Below are 21,219 nucleotides of genomic sequence, written 5' to 3'. Positions count from 1 at the left end.
ATCTTTCTCTCAACAATCAATAACTTTGTAGGCTATGTATCGTAATATAAGTAAATAATAATAAGTTTTTAATGGAATTAGGCGTTATTTTGCAAAAGTCTATCCTAAGTAAGAAAAGGACAAAAATAATAAAAATCACTTAGTTATATAATATAAATCACTCAGTGATTTAACGGTGGCAGTTGTGTAATTCGCATTGTTTGCCGCATGCGCATTTATCAGCGGGCTGGCGGGCGATGCACTTTGTTGCACGACTACTACTGCGTGTGCGGAAGTGGCTAAATATTGATCCTTTTCTTACTCAATAATAAATTTTAAAAGTTGATCAAACCAAAACCTAAATTCTGCTAAAGTCTAAATGATATCAGGGTGGGAATGAACTACTTCGACCACTGTATGATTAAAACTATGTCCTGAGTAAATCACATGTGAAAGTGATCATAAATAAAATATTATTTTGTATACACATATATATTCAAAAAGTACGAAAAGCCGATGAACTGAAAATCTCTCGCAGAAGAAGTTAAAATTTATAATGCGAAAGAATAAAGACTTTTTAAGAAATTTTCAAACAGTTTGCGAAGTTTTGTGGGTTGAAATTCTTTTATTATAATATTTTTATCAATAAGCGAACTCCGATTAGTTACGTATTCGTTTTAAATAGTACATTAGATGGATTTTCTTTTACCATACATGTGTTAATTATATCAAATGTTCCAATAATCTAGTCAACGTAATGACAAGGAAAAAATACATCATTTGTAAGTTCTTCTCCTTCTTTTTTCACAGCGATTTTATGTGACTTCATGCAACCCTAACTATGTCATCGGTATAGTATTTGTGTGAATTTTTATACAATGGAAAAAAACCGGGCGAAGAGTATAACAGAGCAATGTGTTGTGATGTCTTTATTCTGCTGAAGGCAACTGGTGAAACACCTTAAAGGTGTTGCACCAGTTGCCTGCTCCGTTCACTGTACCAATACAATGCGGTGAACACGACACTTGCTCGATGGAACAAACGCGGAGAAGTCACATATGATTAACTTTTATTGATATTATGTTATGTGTTGTTACATATTATACTACATTATCCAATAAAACACAGGTACTGATTAATGTATTGAAAATAAAGTTATCAATAAATATCAATAAATTTAAATCAATCTTTAAAAATTTGCAGCTACTCCGATAAATGTTTAAATTCCTGATTGAATTGACGATGTCTCATACATACATATATATATATATATATATATATATATATATATATATATAATAAATATCAATTATAATATTACGTAACAATAAGTAAGATATAAATTAATATTTACCAAAGCGCTTTTAACAGGTAACAAAGCAAAAGCCTTTGTAACGCGAAAATATCACCGCGACTGCCTATTTTACGTATTTAACGTAAATAAAATATTAAAAAAATATATACATTTTAATATTACGAAAATACAAAACAAAGTAACAAAAATACGCATAGTGTGAGCTTTTCATATAAGCTTTTACCCCAATTCTGTAGAATAGCCGAACCCGAATTAGACTGATCTTTATCGCCGTTAAAGAATCACCTACTGACGATTTTCCTTTCAATTTAACATTTTTAATATAGAATGTATACATTGTATCAATTGAGATACATACAATGTTTGTAGTATATAAAACAAAGGCGCTATTAAAATCTAATAACTACTGATAAATTCGTATTTCAAGTGAAGTCTAGAACAGATATTGCCGAAGGCTTAAATTTCTTAAGACCACAAACTGATACGCCTAGCGTAGAACCTGAATACAGGGTGGGTGGAAAAGCCTGATATATCAATAGAAGCCGGACACAATCTGATCCTATTGACAATAGTGGACATTTGGATGACATTAACACAGCTTGCAAGTTGCTTGCTTGCTTGTTGTTGTGTTGTAAATGTTTAAACTGGAACGTCAAAACAAAAAAAAAATAGTAAGGATTTTCTATCTACCCGTATTTTAGAATTTAGTTTATACAAGTAGAAATATTTTACAAGCAGTACAATTAAATTTTTATTTTTATGAAGTTTAGTCTAGATTAAAAAAAACAGTTTAAACGAGGGTATAGTCTATTATTTAATGGAATCAGGCGTCACCTTGCGGAAGTCCATCCTAAGCAATAAAAGGACCAATATTTAGCCACTTCCGCACATGCAATGGTAGTCGTGCAACAAAGTGCACCGCCCGCCAGCCCGCTGCTAAATGCGTATGCGGCAAACAATGCGAATCACACAACTGCCACCGTCAAATCACTCAACACGTGTTTCACCCCTCCACGGGGCATCTTCAGGAGTTATGTTACACCGATTAGTGCCAAACACAGAGTTAAGACATCTGATCCTATTGAGAATAGTGGACATTTAGATGACATTAACACAGCTTGCAAATCATATAGCAAAACGTTATGTTCAAACTGGAACATCAGAACAAAAAACAATATAGATTTACCTATTTATCCGTATTTTAGAATTTAGTTTATACAAGTAGAAATATTTTTAAAGGCAGTACAATGACATTTTTATTTTTATGAAGTTGATTCTAGATTAATATACCAGTTTACAACAAGGGTATAGTCTATTACATATATGCAATAAGGATGCGCTCATTTGCGAATGCAACCTTTGTCGCTCATCCAAGCGGTTGAACCGAAGCTTATACTAGGCTCTATTAACTTATATGTATTAATTATTTCACATATTTTGAATTTGGATCTTAGTGAGATGCTTTTGAATAAAAAAAACTATTTGTCAATTGTCAATAAAATAAATATTCTAGTTAATGTTATTAAACTTGATACTGTATAAGAAAACGCAATGTCCGGCATTTTGAACAGAAATGAATTACCTAGGGTATAGGCTCCCATCTAAGACCGCCACGGTGACCGGCTTTGCGCAGTCAGAGATGATGATTCCAGAGTTTTAAAGATTTTCTTCTAACAAATGAACATAAAGATAACATATTGTTTACATATTTTATACCTAGTACCAATCAACGTGTGTATATATATATATATATTTATATTACTAATATATATATATATATATATATATATATATATATATATTCAAGTTTTCAGTATCGTAAAATAGTAAAGTAAGTTAATTACGAAAAACAATAGACGTTTAAACTATTATGTAATTAAATCCACAGGTATTGCAAAACTCAATCATTAACAAAATCTTTCAAAGAATATACAAAATCCAATTTTAAATTAAGAATATTCCAATTTTAAATGCAAGCCTATCAAAAAAAGATAACTTTAAGAGAAAAAAATATTACAATAGCATAGGAAGTCGATCAGATAGAAACTTGGAGTCGTGCCTAATATTAAAAACAACTTACAAGCCTCATCTAGCCTCACTTCGGGAAAAGCACGGCCAATGTTCATATTATTTTAGCATTTGTATTTTTTTAAAGTGTCTCTGTACTATTGTATTTTTAGATAAACGGTATCTTTATTAGTCGTACAGACAGATAGATTATAGGTAAGAGTATAGTAAAAGCTTACTGGTATGATTATATTTCTCATTGCCTACAAAATATTTTATTTTCGGTTTCGACAGAAAATCTTCCCGATGTTCAAGATATACAGCCTCTGGTGAGAGGACAGAGTCATGTGGGATTCCAACCCACTAAAACCCATCAGGTGATTGCTATCTGCGCGATGCGGGAGAACGTGGTATTTCCAAGCTAATGATTACCACTGTGCTAGCCCATTCCAGGGTATGTGTAGTTCATGCTACCCCCAAAATGGTGCTACCATAATGATTCGAGACTACTTCGATCTATCATCCGCCTTAGAGTTGATGAAGCTGGTGGGATTTTCCTTCTTTTTTTGGTTAAGGTATCGAAGATGACCACTTAGAGGTTCTGTACCATCGATGTCTTTAGTTATTACAGTTATTAGATAAAGCCTTAGTCCAACTTTGTATATAAAAATGAATTCCTTCTTCACTTAGTTTTTATTCTCTTAGAAAACAATACGATTTTTATGATTTTCGTCATAATTTATAGAGATTTTTGCATGAAAAAAATATTTGGCACTAATCGGTGTAACATAACTCCTGAAGATGCCCCGTGGAGGGGTGAAACACGTGTTAACTGATTAAGCGGTGGTAGTTGTGTAATTCGCATTGTTTGCCGCATGCGCATTTATCAGCGGGCTGGCGGGCGGTGCACTTCATTGCACGACTACTGCTGCATAGCGGAAGTAGCTATATATTGGTCCTTTTCTTACTTAGGATGGACTTCCGCAAAATAATGCCTGATTCCATTAAATATCAATAGATTCGAGGAAAGTTGAAAATAACGGTTTGCTGTAAACTTCACACGTTTCACAGTTCAGGCCCTGCGAATTTGTATTGTCATTCAACAGCTATATAAGTCAGTATTTAACTAGCATAGTGTTTTTTTTATTTTAAATTTAATCAATATGACTGTCCTGAAATATAAAATATATTGGTTTAATTTTTTTATCGGAATAATAAAAGCCTATAACTTCTAACAGTACAGTCTGTTGAGACTGCTAGAATTAAATAAATATCGTATTTAGTATAACATTAGTTCAACTAAAACATTTTTACGAAAGGCAAGCTTGGGAGTTTACTTTAAATCCTAATTATTTATATAAAAACATCTCTACTGAAGATAAATTCAAAGTTTATAATGACTCTTTGAATAAACTTTATTTTTAGGTCTGTTGTATTTAAACTTTTTATACTGGGTTATTTAAATTAATAAGATGCTACTTTTAATAGTATAATCTGTGACAGAGAGAGTAAGAAAAAGATTCAATATTTAATGGAATCAAGCGTTTCCTTGCGGAAGTCCAGCCTAAGTGAGAAAAGAACCAATTTTTAGCTACTTCCGCACATGCAGAGGAAGTCGCACAACAAAGCGCACCGCCCGCCAGCCCGCTGATAAATGCGCATGCGGCAAACAACGCGATTCACACAGCTGCACAACAGATTCAGTTAGTTCGAAACGTTTTATTCTTGCTTGGCATAAATGAGGCACTTTGCACTCTTCTACATTTATGGTCTGTCCTCTTCACTCAAGAACTAGAAGAGTCGAGTGGCCATCTTTCCCGCGCTATGTAGCCTGCCCACTACTATTTCAACTTTCTTAATCCGCAGGACCATATCCATTACTTTCTTTAGTCTTCAGATCTCATAATTTCTAATTCAAACTCATAAAAAAAACATAGATCTTTCTATTACTCGTTAAGCGAGTGGTCAAAGTTGAGACCACATTTCAATGAATATACCATGGCGTGATAGTTGGAAAATATCATGCCGTCTCCTCATATTATTAAAAATTTCAGTGATAATTTTATGTAAAGTTGTATTCTTACATTATTATTATGTAAACTTTCCTAAAATTAATAACATGAACTTATAAATAAATTTAGTGATGCGTTCCTTTGTTCACTACTTTGTGATAGAAAACTCTTGATATATTTTTAAAAACTGTAGTAGCTCGATAGGAAGATTTTTTGTAGTATCTTGAACGCTGCCCAATCATGTTGACCAGTTTCCTAATTTTTCTCAATGGCCTCCGCTATGGGGACCCTTCGTACCACTATCTATTGTGGAACAGGGACTTTGTTTTTATTTAATAATTTTTAATGAAATATTTTTACTATCGACCTTTTCTATCATTCATCTTTCATTTGTTCTTTTCCTTTTCATATCTATTTTACCTTTCATTCGTTACCATTCTTTCTTCTCCTCATACCTTAACTATCACAATTTCTATGTTTTTATTCTATATCACTGTTTTTATCTCAAAGTTGTACTTATCAACGCATACTACAAAAAAAGTATTAATTAATTGAATTTAAAAATGATTTAAATTTGGTTTATCTTGCTCTCGTATGACACTTGTTAGAGAAACATAACTAATAACATCCGTAATATCCCCGAGGCTGCCTTCACTAAACCTCTCACTACGTATGCAGTCACGGGCCGTTAGCTTTCATTGCCGTTACATCTCTGCCTGCAAAAGCTCCTGATTGACGCTAAAGCTCCTCTGTGTTCTGTTAGCATTGCCTAAAGCTACAACATACTTTTATATTAACAACATTTCAAAGTTTTCTGCAGTGGTATCCCTGCGGTGGAGGACTGAGATGCACACTTGTTTGCGGGTTCAATTCCCCGGATTCAGTCTTATGTAATTCTCTTTTTGTATATTAATTATATAGGAGTAACACTGCTCCCAAATAAGTTTTCAAAGGATGGGCAGCATCGTTCTCTGCGTACCGTAATACCACACTGCAATCGCCAACCAGCCTGCCAAGCATGACGATGTGTGCTATATTTTCTATATATGTTTTAAGTATTTTATAACAATGTTTCTATTTTACTAAATAACGTTATATCGAATATTAATAAAAAAGTTTTTTTATTAAAATAAAACAGATTTTCCGTCATATATATTACGAGAAAATTCTAAGACCACACAAATAAGTTAAACAAGTACTGCAAACCTTGTCATTTAAAATATAGTTAGATATAGATAAATAAGAGTCTAGTCAGTAAAGATGAACGCACCGCCAGCAACGCCAGCAGACTATCAGCGCGGGTCGTCAGCTCCGAGAACCGCACGCGACGACGGTACGTACATCACAAATAAATTGGGATTCGCACGGAGAATCACATATTACATTTATCACAATCACAATTACAATGGTAGGAAGCTATTTTTATGTTATTTCGTTTGAAGATCATGTTCTCATCTTACATCTATAAACTAAAGATAGTATTATATCTTTATATTTAAGCAATTTCAAATCTCTTAAGATACTTTTTGGGTCAGGAATTTAGGTCATGTAGGATTCCTACCGGCCAAAATCTCCACAGTACCTCATTGAAGCCTGCTGAGGCGTATCTCGAAGCAAAGACTTAAACTATCATCCTTGCTATATGAATACACTGCCACTTTAGACTTCAACTTCGGAAACACCTCACATTGATTTTATTCTAGCCGCCACGACTGATAAATGCTTAACCATATCTATTATATAACTATTAGCCCGCGGGTCATGACGGCACGCTTTGACTGAAGTTGGCGCGCTTTGAACGCCCGGAAGCGCGTTTTATGCGACAGCGGTTCGCTTTGACGGCCGCTACAAACGCGAAAATACATGCATTCTGCACGTTAAAGTTATACGAAGTACATCACAAAAGCAATGTTTCATTTCAGTTAGGATAGTGAACAATTTCAAACTTTTGATCACTTTGAGATACTGTATCATCGTTCATCATAATCATCATCGTTATTATTATTCTATCACCCAATATAAAGACAGGTGTCCCTTCGACGAGTCTTGCGCTGTATTCAGCGAATTCCTACAATATTGACTGTAACAAAATACATAGATTTATAATTATTGGCGGTCACAATGCAATTTATTACAGAAAAATAAACCAACTAGCAAGTAATGGGTAATTGTCGTGTACATTTGAATTAATGTACTATTGAAAATGTAAAAAGCAAGGGAAGAATGATAGATGATCAGAGTAAAAGCGAAAGATAGAAGAAATGTAGAATGACAGATAGAATAGACCGAAAGACATTGTGAAGAACGAAAGAAGAGAGAATGGAAATAAAAATTAATGTGAAAATAAAATTAAGTGTAAAAAAAAAGTCCCTGTCCCACCTTAAGATAGGGGTACGAAAGTCACCCAATAGCGGGGGTCATAAAAAAAAATTGTCGTGTACATACAAAAGAATTATTAATATTCTTCAGTTGAAACTTTGGACCGCCAAACACACGCCATATCGTAGAAAGGCAGATAGTCTGTTAAATCGGAAGACACTGGATTCAAACCATTTCTGACCGGTCCTTTTGGAAGTATATGCTGGAATGTTTATGCCTAGAAGTAGATGTTTTACGACTGAAATAATTATTTAGATAACTAACTAGGTAGTTTACATATTAATGTGCGCTTTTTTAAAAACACGTGGTGCTAAAAGCAACAGAAATTATATACAGAAAGGAAACTGTGCATTTTTAAATAGCCTGGAGCACGTGAGAGGCTTATTAAAGAAATTTAACTTAAGGCTGTTGTCGGTTAATATATTTGGTTCAACGTTGATCGTGCAACGATTTCCAAGGTCATTGAACTCAGGCATGAGATTCCAGCGTATATTAAATTCAAAGTGAATTTCGTGGAGATATAAAAGGGCCATTACAGTGTCAATCTATCGAAACGGCCCAGCGCTTCCGGAAGCGAGCGCAGTCACGTCCCGGCCTCGCTAATGAGTACTTGCCATTTCGAATTCGTCATTAATAATACATTTCAATCACGCGACTCGATCCAATTTTAATTTGCCAATCCGGCATTTGATTTGGGATCGATTTGACCCAACGATATCGATGCGAACCGTTTGTTTAATACGATGCCATCAATTATATAGCGCGGGTTCATTTCCTTATTGTTTTGCGTAAGCGAAATTATTTTTTCAAATAATTTCTTAAGTAAGAAAAGGACTAATATTTAGCCACTTCCGCACATGCAGTGGTAGTCGTGCAATAAAGAGCACCGCTCGCCATCCCGCTGATAAATGCGTATGCGGCAAACAATGCGAATCACACAATCGCCACCGCCAAATTACTCAACACTTGTTTCACCCCTCCACGGGGCATCTTCAGGAGTTATATTACACCGATTACGGCGCCACGGAAGTGGCAAAATATTGGTCCTTTTCTTACTTAGGATGGACTTCCGCGAGGTAACGCCTGATTCCATTAAATAAATAATTTCTTTTTTTTTTTCAAATTTACGATATTATAGGAACCGGAAAGTAATTTCGCATTCTTAAGTTAAATCCACACGACTACATCTTTAACAAGTATTTATTTCTAAACAATGATATATTTACTTTCGTAATCAACAACCTTTTGCTGTCTATACAAATTTTCAATGCTGGAGCGGTAAAAATTAAACGGTTTTTTTGTAAAATATGTCGACAGAAACGACATTATTTTCCGGTCCCCCTAATATATTTTACTATCTAAATATATATGGGATTGGATATAAGTAAAAAAAAATTTAAGCTTTTTCATATATTTCAAAGGGATCTCTTTGAAGTACATTATATTAATATATTTTTAAAATATGATGCGACAGGCCATGAACATTTGGCAGTTCGAAGTACGAGGAGATAGATAGTAAACGATATTTAAATTGTATATGTCGTAATCATTATCTTAAATATTATCTCTGAAAAAAAATGATCTTGTGATGGAATGTACCGCATATTAATTAATAACAAATGTGCTAAACATTCACACCTCTAAAGCCTTCATACTTATTAATAATTACCATGTTCAAAACTGAATTAAAATTCTACAATATATTTATAGGTCGATGACCCAAATAAAGTAAATAAAAATACTGTCACGTTACATTGGTACAGTTGCATAGAAAAAAAAATATTTTTGACATTTGATTATTTTTTTATTTAAAATATCACAGGCCAGTTACTTTTAACCGTACTGAGTTTATTGAGACAGCTAAATGTACATAATTTAGCTTTTGATTATTTATTTAATGCGACTCTTTAATGAATAAAAATGAATAAGTAAAATTATTCATGTCCTAAAAGGCAGAGAATGCCCTTAAGTTACTAATTTCAATTTTAAACAGTAAAGCACTTCTGTATATAATAAAGGCGGGAAAACTGTCTTTATGTAAAAAGTATGTATAAAAAATTATTAAAATATCTATGGCTGTTTTATTTTTATCTGTCTGGTTTTGATGACATTAAAAAGGTTAGGTTAGGTTAGTTATAAAAACTTTTTTTTTACAATAATGGCATCACGTCACTACTAACATTATGGCAAAATATGGTTGAGAAGTCAAAGCGCAATACCTGATAAATCCACTTTTTTTTAAAAAAAAAAAGTTAGCCATGACATTCGACAGAATGCCTTAAAATTTTGTTGCTCGTCTGTGGCTGGTGTGATTCAAATCGTGCATGTTATTATAGTAAATAGCCTCCGAAGTTGTAAGTTTGATGCAAATCATAATATTTCTATGTTTAAAATAATAATTAAAAAGTAACAAAACATAATACATCCTGTACATTTGTAAAACGCAGTAATTTTTCAAAATATGACATTCCTAAACAGTTCGGTACAAATCATGATGTTTTCGTTTTTAAAGCTAATAATAAAATTTTGAAATGAAAAAACTTTTTTTTAAATTACATAAATGTAAGGAAGTTTTTTACCTTTTGTCAAAAGATAGATATAATTGAATTATCATATTCTGTTCTGTGAGGAGTCACAGAACAGATAAGAAAGTTGAGGAGATGGAAGGCGTAGTAACGTTTAATACGTTGAAAAGGTTTAAAAAAATGAACTTTTTAAATTTTTAAGCTTTTACCCCAACCTGTTAATAAAACTGAAAACTTTTATAAACCATACAGAAAGTATATACTCTTGAATACAGGAGATTTTACAGGCAATACCGCATCAAAACACGGACTTACGATATTTGAATACATCTCGACTGCGTAGAAAACGTTTGATTTTGTACAGAATCGTTTCGAATGCAATACAATCGCCGTCCCGTACGGGCCACTAGCAAATAAAGCAATCTCAATGTAACCATTCCTAGACGGAAAGCATTGCTTCGATTGCGATGGGGTAATTTTCAAACGAACAGTTTCTTGTATCGTGTTCTGAGTACGATTTTCTGGGTCAAATACTATGCCTAAACGGGAAAAAAGCTTTTTAAATATATTCTGTACTTCGATTTTTATAACAAAATGTTACATTCTGTTACTGTTTGATATAACAAGGATTCGAAGTACAATTCTAGCATTTAAGACATAGTAACCTATTTTAGATACTAAAAATATCTAAGTACTAGATATAATAATAATACGTTTAGATGGAACAGCACAAGATAGGTAATGGTGACAATTTTTGTTGAAGGCTCGTGCCTTACAGTGTGCGTTTGTACGCTGATACGATGATTGTAACTCCTATGTTACATATTTAATGGAATCAGGCGTTACCTTGCGGAAGTCCATCCTAAGTAAGAAAAGTACCAATATTTAGCCACTTCCGCACATGCAGTAGTAGTCGTGCAACAAAGTGCACCGCCCGCCAGCCCGCTGATAAATGCGTATGCGGCAAACAATGCATATTACACAACTGCCACCGTTAAACCACTCAACGCGGGTTCCACTCCTCCACGGGGCATCTTCAGGAGCCATGTCACACCGATTAGTGCCAAACACTCTACGTTCTTATACGCATTTATCAGCGGGTAGGCGGGCGGTGCACTTCGTTGCACGACTACCACTGCATATGCGGAAGTGGCTAAATAGTCGTCCTTTTCTTACTTCCTATGTAACAAATGCCAGAGACAACAAGACTCACTAACAAATCCATATTCCGTCGACTTAATATCAAGAACATGCGTTTCACAATATGCTACCAACTTAATTATTTAGTCTTAGTTATTGAAGCCTTTGAAATTTGGTATTGTAGGAAATTGTAACGCATAATATATATACATATATGCAAATATATGCAAACATGGCTGTGTTAATACTTAAACTTGGGTGTATTTTTACACGCGTATGTATGTAAGTATAAATAATAAAGCACGTGTGTGTGAGTAATCATATGAGTAAATGTACACACATCCTTGTGTTTATTAGACATATGTTTGTAAATATGCAAGTTCGTATATGTGTGCGCATGCGAATGTACACGCATCGATGTGTATATGAGTGCACACACGTGTATGTGTATGTGAAGAAGAATATGAAAGCGGGTGTGAGAGTGTTCTTTTTTAACACGTTCACTGCGGCTTGAGGTCGATTCAGCCTCATGGTAGACTTTGCACTGGTGCGGCGCGTAAAACTCGTGTTTTCTCTCTAGTGCGGCTGTTTACACTCAACCGTATGAGGTATGACAAAGACAAATATAGCTTTCTTTATGTCTGCGAAGCATTGACTCAATATTGTAAAAAAATATTGATGAACATGAGGCAGAAAAGGCCTCAACCGCACTACTAGGAAGTTCAGCTTGAGGCTGATTCGACCGCAGCCGCACCAGCTGAAAGTTCTTTAAAATTGGGCCCGCAGTGAACGTGTTAATGAGTACCGTAGAGCTAATAACATTTTGAGATAAATAATAAATCAGTTCATCTTGATATCGCGTCACTTTCGCGACTGCGGGCTTAGCACTTAAACCTGTGACAGGTTGAGCGCTTATCCCGTCTACTCTTAGGAAATTAATCAACCTTACAATTAATGTAGCCGTCAATCGACAGCCCAAGGTTGGCGCGTAGGCGGCAAATCAATCAGTATCTTCATACTGACGCAAGTTTATCGCGTGTGATGATAGAAGTTGTTCATTATTATTTTAACATTCTATACATAATTATTACGTCTTAATTTTATTTATATATTAGAAACACAACTCAGTATTTTTTTCTATACATTATAATGACAAAGAAAATTATTGTTGTTGTTTTAATTTATAAATATATATACAGGGTGATTGTTTATAAATGACCAGTGTAAGTTATAGACTTCGTTCTGAGTTGTCTATGGAAGGATATACCACAATCGCCACGCTTGGTAGGAGGCTGGGTTATCCCAGTGTGGTATTATAGAACATACAGGATGCTACTGCTTATCCTCTGAAAATAGTAAGAAAAGGACCAATATTTAGCCACTTCCGCACATGCAGTGGTAGTTGCAACAAAGTGCACCGCCTGCCAGCCCGCTGATAAATACGTGTATGCGGCAAACAATGCGAATTACACAACTGCCACCGTCAAATCACTCAACACGTGTTTCACTCCACCACGGGGCATCTTCAGGAGTTATGTTACACCGATTAGTGCCAAATACAGAGTGCAAACTTGAGTGAGTGAAAACTTGTTTGTGAACAGTAGTAATCTTATATAAATAATACACAAAATGTGAATTATATAAGATTGTGTTCTGGGAATTGAACCCGTGACAAGCGAGCGCAGGTCTATCCTTGACCCTAGGCTTAACCTACTTGACATATAGCTCATTTGCAATCAATTATTGGTGCTAGAAGAATGGTTTCGTAAATGATAAAAGAAAATTTGAAACGACATTTAATGTCTGGATTCGAAAAAAAATAACTTTAGAAAAAGTTAAAGTTTTGTTTACTTTTCAATTTTTGAGTATTTTTGTGTAGCTTACGTCTAGCTTTGCAAAATAGGTTTTTTTTTTAATAATTTTATGATAATAATAAGCCATTTCGTATCGGAAAATTTACAATATTATCTACAAAATAATCAGAATTATTTGATTAAACATGTAATTTCACAGTAGCGTTGGCCCAATATATAAAATGTTTTTTAAAATTTGTACCGGCACAAAACAGATCCACTTTATTACTATTGTTTAGTTCATTAAATAAACGTGAAACTCTTGGTAAGTGTTTTTTTCAGCCATTCTTATGTAACTAATACTGATTGATAATTAAAAAAAAAACTTTTTAAAACACTTTGCTCCACGAGTTTCAGGGGTGAGCAACCTTTTTACTCAACGAGCCAATTAATTTTTAAAATTGTTTGGCTACGTTAGTACTGTATTTAAAATAGGATATTAGAATAAAAACTGTAAAATGTTCTCTATATTACATGCTCTATATTACATGTTTGAACAAGTCACTGTGTAAGCAACTAGTCAAAAACAAATTGTTTTGGTTTAGTATATGCTATCATGTTATTACAATAAATTTTATAATGATATATTGGCGGAAAAAGGAAGATAAAAAAAATTTAATTTTCGAACTTCTAAGCGGGCGGCGTAGACATGTTTAAAGGGTAGCAAGCTCCCCATCGAACCTACTTTATTCACTTCTCCTTTTCTACTCTATTCTTCTCCGGAACTCACTCCCCTTCGATAAGGATGATCAGGAGCACAACGATGCGCATACATAGCGAATGAATGACGGAATCATCACTATTATTGTATTTTATTATCTATTATATTTATATAAATACTGTATGTAGTTATATAAACATATAGGTTTATTTATACGAGGTGTTTTTTATCTTCTTTGTTCTATTCCTACTCATTTTGATTTGCTTTTCTTCGTCTTAAACAGTCTTAACAGTTAAGAGCTAGAAAATCCCTTCGACTTTAAGTTAGTCGTTACACATACATTACATAAGAAATTTTTAAATAAATAAATAAATTTAAACTTTAATAAATGCTTCATTACATACAGATAATATTTATATTTTATATTTAATATATGCTTATTATAGAGAAATGAAATAATTTGAACCGGAACTAATGATATAAATTTTGGCGCAATCAAAGCAGTGTATCCGGTAGATGAAAACTACCCAATTTGCGACAAATACCTAATCAGGGATGCCTTGTATGTTTGCAATTAGTGTTTGGGTGAGACAGATTTTCCGCTTTCTGCACGACGGCGCCGGTAAACATTTTCTGTGTGTGTATTTCAACCATGGCTTCATTAATTACATCTTATTCACACACGCTCTATGCTTCTCAAAGTTTCATTTGATTTTTTTTCTCCTATTTACTTCTCATTAGGGTACGCTATCACCTCAGACATTCGCGAAAAGCCCTCTAGTATTATATTTTTTTTTCTTTTTATGGTCAGAGAAATCGGCTAAGGTTATGTTCCTTTTTTTACATAAATTTTCACATTTGTGTAAGTAGTGCACTGTATAAACTTAATCTAAACTTCATCATAATAACTAAGTTCGAAAAACCACTTGGTAGCTTAGATTGAAGCCGTAATACTATCAATTTCTATCTGTAACAAAGACAACCCAAGACATGAATTTACCATTTTACATACTAGATGGCGCTAGTTTTATTTTATATCACGCCATTATTAGTGTGGTCCTGCTATAATATATTTTTTACTTTTTATGGTCAGAAAAATCGGCTAAGGTTATGTTCATTTTTTTACATAAATCTTCACATTTGTATAAGTAGTGCGCTGAAGAAACTTAATCTAAACTTCATCACAGTAACTAAGTTCAAGAAACCACTCGGTAGCTTAGATTGAAGCCGTAATACTATCAATTTCTACCTGTAACAAAGACAACCCAAGACATGAATTTACCATTTTACATACTAGATGGCGCTAGTTTTTTTTTACATCACGCCATTATTAGTGCGGTCCTGTTGAGTAAGGAACTTGGAGCACGTCGTTCTGTTGGGGGAAAATGAAAGAGTTATCCTGAAAATTATCGAAAATGTTCAGATTTCCATTGCAGGAAAAAGAATAAAGAAAAATGATGAAAATGAAAAAAATTAAAGAAATTTAGACTAATTTTCACAAACAGTTCAGGTATTTAAAAATTAATAACAATCGTTAACAAATAAAAGCCAGTTCAAAAAAAAACAATATTTAATACTTCTGTAATTTTTGAAAAATATACCGCTACAATTCATAACATGCCCTTATGAACTGGTTTAGTTTTCTGTGCTGTTTAATGGCATCGGAAGTTGTTGTTATTGTATTATTGTTGTAACTCGCAATACGAATTTCATAAAAATAAATGATTTCTGAAATAATAAAATAATGATAATATTATGATAAAAACTGTTTAGAAAATTCGCATATATATTCAGATTAATTATGTTTGTTTCTGTAGATTTTGTACTGTCAGAAGTTCTAGATCTATTGTATTAGAAAAAAAAACATTGTAATCTATTTTAAAGATTTATACAGCGTCAAAGGTTTTTTTCTGACAAATTTACTTTTATTTTATTTATTTACTTACTTTATTGGAGATAAACAGTTACAAAAGGCAGTAAGAAAGTACAAGCTTAGAAGCTTAGAAATATAAAATTAGTTACAGTTGTTACCTTATAACTATCTTACTGAGAACATATAATGATTTATAGTCAAACAATAAAAAACGAATAAAAACATTACTAAACAGGGATCAAAGACTATGGTTTATGTATTTATATTATGTTTGTTTATCTATTATATAAAATTCTAGTGTCACGGTGTTCGAACTTGAACTCCTCTGAAACGGCTTGACTGATTTTTACCAAATTTAATATGCGTATTCAGTAGGTCTGAGAATCGGCTACTATCTATTTTCTATATCCCTAAGTGATAAAAGTTGTTCACACTTAAAAATTTTTTTTTATTTTTTTAACGAAATTTTTGGTTTTTATTTTTTTATGATACAGCATACAAGAATACATTCAGCCATAAATTTTCACCCCTCTACAATACTCTTATTTTTTATTTGTAAATTAAAATATCAATTTTTTTTGCAAAACAACGTTTGCGGGATCAGCTAGTATATTTATATTAAGGTTTAAATTGCATTGTATGTATGCAAGCAGATATAAATATATGTGACACATTGACATTAATTTATTTCAAAGTTAAATATATTTAAAAGAAACGTATATAAGAGTGTTGATACTTTGTGGTCGGTTTAGTGATTACGCAGCGGATTTTTTACGATCGACGGATTCGAAACCGCTGCGCAAATAGCCCTCAAGCGGGTAACAATAGCCATCTCCTATATGTTCGACATTTTTGCATCCAAACACAAACATTTCAGAGTTTTATATCGACGCACTTGTTTGTATTTGTCGGACATGGATTTATATTTGTCCAGTAGCCTTCATTTCGGAACCAATCGACATTAGCTAACACCGTTTCAATAGTTTTACAGATCGAAATGTTAAACGATATTCACGTAAAATGTTATCATCGGTGTTTTGATCGTTTCGATTCTTTTAAATTAAATTCAAAATGATTTACGTATATTTTTTTCTATTTTCCGTACAGATTTTTAAATCCTATATTAATAAGATTAAACTGTTTTCGTTTGTCATTTATTATTAATGTACGCACCGATATTTAAATTTCGAATTTAAATAAATAGAAGGTACACTTAGCTAATCGTACGTGAAGACTCATAATCTTAAGAACGTGATTTCGATCCTCACCCTGGGCACCAATTTAGCGAATCGTACGAAATTTAACTTATGTATGTACACACACACACGCACGCACACGCACATATTTATATATCGATTGATTAGACTATATGTGCCCGCGTCTTCGTTCGCATGGTATTTAACCAAAAAAATGTTAAGATTTTTTTTCGTTTTAATCTAGCTTTTGTATAAAAATAGCCTTAATTTCTCCTCATTACATCAGCTACCTACAAGTATAAGTCCGGTCAAAGTCGGTTCAGCTATTACAAAAATAACAATACTGAAAAAAATACAAAAATGAAAAAAAAAAATCTTTTGGTTTATGTACCATATTACATCACATATTCGTGTGCATATAGTAAAAAGCGGTTATTTTGATATTACAGACACTCATTTTTTTTTATTTATGTAATATACCAAATGTGGATGAGAGTTTTAATCAGGGTCTTTTAAAAATATCAACAAGAATACCTATATACATAATATTAAATATTTTATTTTCTACTTATGCTAATAATGTTATCTTTTTCGCAAAATGTATTTAAAGCCTACATTTTGGTTTTAAAATTAATTTTGTTTTTTTATCAACCCATAAATGCTTTAATGAGAATTAAAACATGTATTTTATTTCATGAATATTTGATGGAATCAGGCGTTATTTTGCAGAAGTCCATCCTAATTAAGAAAAGGACCAATATTTAGCCACTTTCGCACATGCAGTCGTAGTCGTGCAATAAAGTGCACCGCCTGCCAGCCCGTTGATAAATGCGCAAGCGACAATGCGAATTACACAACTACCACCGCTAAATCGCTCAACACGTATTTCACCCCTCCACGGGGCATCTTCAGGAGTTATGTTACACCGATTAGTGCCAAACACAGAGTGCTCTCTGTGGTTGCTACGGTGCTGGTTCTTGCATGACTACCACTGCATGTGCGGAAGTGGCTAAATATTGGTCCTTTTCTTACTTATTTCATGGAGTTCGTATAGGTCATTATAGGTATGAGGTAATTAGCAAATTGGATAAAGACTTGTTTGTAATATAAACTAATTATAAAATAAATAAAGAATGGCAGCACAATACGTATAAAGTTTCTATATTCAGCACTAGATGGAGCTGACTGGATTTTACATCGAGCTTTTGTTTTCACGCTGCTACATAAGTGACTTGTATAAATATTGACTTGTTTTATAAGCTCATTGCAACTGCTCAAGTCTCCTGGCGCGAACAAACGAATCTGTTTTAAAAAGCGTCGACATCTTGTGCAACGTAGTGCCACACTTACCTTACTCAAACCGATCCCCCAACTTTGATATCGATTCAACTAAAAGGTCTTACCAAGTAGATATCAATTAGTCAATACAATACGTCAGGTATTTAATGGAATCAGGCGTTACCTTGCGGAAGTCCATCATAAGTAAGAAAAGGGCCAATATTTAGCCACTTCCGTGTAAATTAATCTCTGTGTTTGGCACTGATCGGTGTAACATAACTCCTGAAGATGCCCCGTGAAGGGGTGAAACACGCGTTGAGTAATTTGGCGGTGGCGGTTGTGTGATTCGCATTGTTTGCCGCATTCGCATTTATCAGCGGGGTGGCGGGCGGTGCACTTTGTTGCACGACTACCACTGCATGTGCGGAAGTGGCTAAACATTGGTCCTTTTCTTAAATACGTCAAGTGTCGCATCTGATGAAGATTTTTTTAAATTTATCAGCTCTTGGATATCGGATCCGCGAGCCCTGAGCCTGAAGAAGCTGTTAAAGTCAAAAAGGCTAACAGCGTCTAGCACCAATCGAGTATAGCCATCATCATAACATTAACAATAGCGTATCATCTTCATAGTCTTTGTAGTACATTTTTACTTTCGGAATCTGTTTAATTGACCACTGTCTATGGAGTTTAATTATTTAAAAAGGTCACCAGAAAGAAATCATCTTATTTATTTGTACATACTACTAGTACCAAAAAATCTCTAGTATCTCTGCGTATCTTTTTATATCCTTAATCAATTACAAGATTTATTTTCATATAATCTAGAAGTGTTGTAAATAAAATCAGTTTGATGTAAATATAAAAACTCACCTACTACGTGGATGTAAGCAGATCGGACTTGCGTGTGGAATGAAGGAGCGTCGGCTGATACTTCGCAGCGATAGCGTCCAGCCAGCGCTCGTGTCGCGTCACGCAGAACCACTTGTTGCGACGATGACTTCGATACCTACACACCATATATATTAATCACTCACTGATCAATTAGACATCGTATAGTTAAAATTGGAAAAAAAATTTAAACATGCACAGTGATTAATTTCTCTGGTTTTAATGACCTGAGAATGAACATACATAGATTGCTTTCAGAAATGTCTGTTAGAAGTGATGATTTCCGGCATAAAAACTTGGTATCTCACGTCGAGTCTCATTAGCCATATAGGCGACTACACTCGAAATTTTTTCTACGTAATCGAATAAAGAGATCATTGATTACCTTTTCTTATCTACGGCACACTAAAATATTTCCTAGAATTTTGCGGCACACCGGAAACTAAATTCGAGAGACGTGAACGTGACGTACCACTGTGTAAGAAAAAGACCAATATTTAGCCACTTCCGCACATGCAGTAGTAGTCGTGCAATGAAATGCACCGCCCGCCAGCCCGCTGATAAATGCGTATGCGGCAAACAATCCGAATCACACAACCGCCACCACCAAATTACTCAACACGTGTTTCACCCCTCCACGGGGCATCTTCAGGAGTTATGTTACACCGATTAGTGCCAAACACAGAGTCCAAGTAGGAGTAGACTCTGTGTTATGTGACTCTGTGGTTCTGTGTTGAGTGGCTAAATATTGGTTCTTTTCTTACTTAGGATGGACTTCCGCGAGGTAACGCCTGATTCCATTAAAGTACCACTGTGTCTCAAATACAAAATATGCATGTATATACAAAGTATGTATACGACCTGGTGAACACCAGTGTGCCACGGCACACCGGTTGCGAAGCATTGCCGTAGATGACCGAAAAATTCTAATATAAACCAGTAGTTTGGCAAAGTTGTGGCAGCAGTGGGCAGACCGAATAGCGTAAAACGCACACGAGGAGACGCAGCGCAGAATATTCACCCATAAGTTCGACAGATAATCTGCAGCTTACAATCGATCTTATTGGAGTAGGCATATATTCAGTAAATGTCCTACGGTTGAAATGATATCTCACAGGAACATTTTACCATAAAAACAATTCTAGCAATATTTTTTTTCTCTTCATGACAGACGAAGGGTACCAAAAAAATAACGAAATAAAACTGCTATTTACTTATCCTAATTCAACATGAACCTATTGGACGAACTGTATAAACAGTTTGTGATACGGATATTGGTTGAATCGTTCCAGATAAGTGTATGAAATCGTCCATTCATCATAACTCAGATTATTAAAGCGTTTGAAATGCTCGAATAAGCTCAGCGCAGTTTCAAACAGTTCATCGCACCTCAAAGCGACGGACTGTAATTAAGGCGTGTTTTTTTTTTCTTCATTTCAATGTCCGGAAATATCCTTCGCTCCACTTCCACTTATTGATTCGATTGGAAAATAAGTCTGGTGGGTGGGTGGACCACCCAATTTCCCCTCTTGTTTACACTGACCACGATTCTGCGCTCATTTTAATTTCTCACGATATTCCCTCGTCTTTTATTATCTCCAGCGACAGCAGTTGAGTAACCCTCTATTGCCCTCCTTTATTTAACGATCATTTTTATAACATTATGGAAAATGCTAAGACTTTTATATTGTTTTCGATCCTCTATAGTCCGTATTTTCCTCTTCCCTATTTTACTTTATTTAAAAACAAGCTGTGCTTTTTAAAAATAGATTACAGCGAAGTTAGAGACATTATAGTAACATTCTTTCGATACGAAAATAGTTTTCTTTTAAAAGTAACTCTATTCCTATAATGTATTCATGGTTGTTGTCATTTTTTCTCAACATAGACGCCCACTGCAGGAAATAGCCTTCCTCAAAGATATCTATGGGGGATATACCATAATTGCCACGCTTGGCAGGTGAATTGGCAATCGCAGTAAGGTATTATGAAACGCAGAAGACAGTGCTGACTTTTTGTGAGCAGTGGCAATCCTATATAATTAATGCACAAAGTGTGAATAATACAAGATTGTAGCAAGGAATCATACCCGTTACCGATGATCGCAAATCAC

At 34.1% G+C, this 21,219-nt stretch overlaps 1 protein-coding gene across 1 annotated transcript in view; it reads right to left on the bottom strand.

Moving 5' to 3' along the window:
- LOC137931136 (uncharacterized) overlaps positions 1-21,219 on the bottom strand; it is a 269,824-nt gene that overhangs the window by 234,248 nt on the left and 14,357 nt on the right. The window contains exon 2 of the mRNA XM_068774536.1: positions 19,089-19,224. Coding sequence (XP_068630637.1) covers positions 19,089-19,224 — 136 coding nt within the window. The remainder of the gene's footprint in view (positions 1-19,088; positions 19,225-21,219) is intronic.

The sequence above is a fragment of the Battus philenor genome, unplaced genomic scaffold (genome assembly GCF_028537555.1).
Source record: "Battus philenor isolate CCGP_79_NKW_IND1 unplaced genomic scaffold, ilBatPhil1.0.hap1 SCAF_7, whole genome shotgun sequence".
NCBI lineage: Eukaryota > Metazoa > Arthropoda > Insecta > Lepidoptera > Papilionidae > Battus > Battus philenor.
Note: the sequence above shows the minus strand (reverse complement) of the source record. Positions and strands in the feature narration are given on the sequence as shown.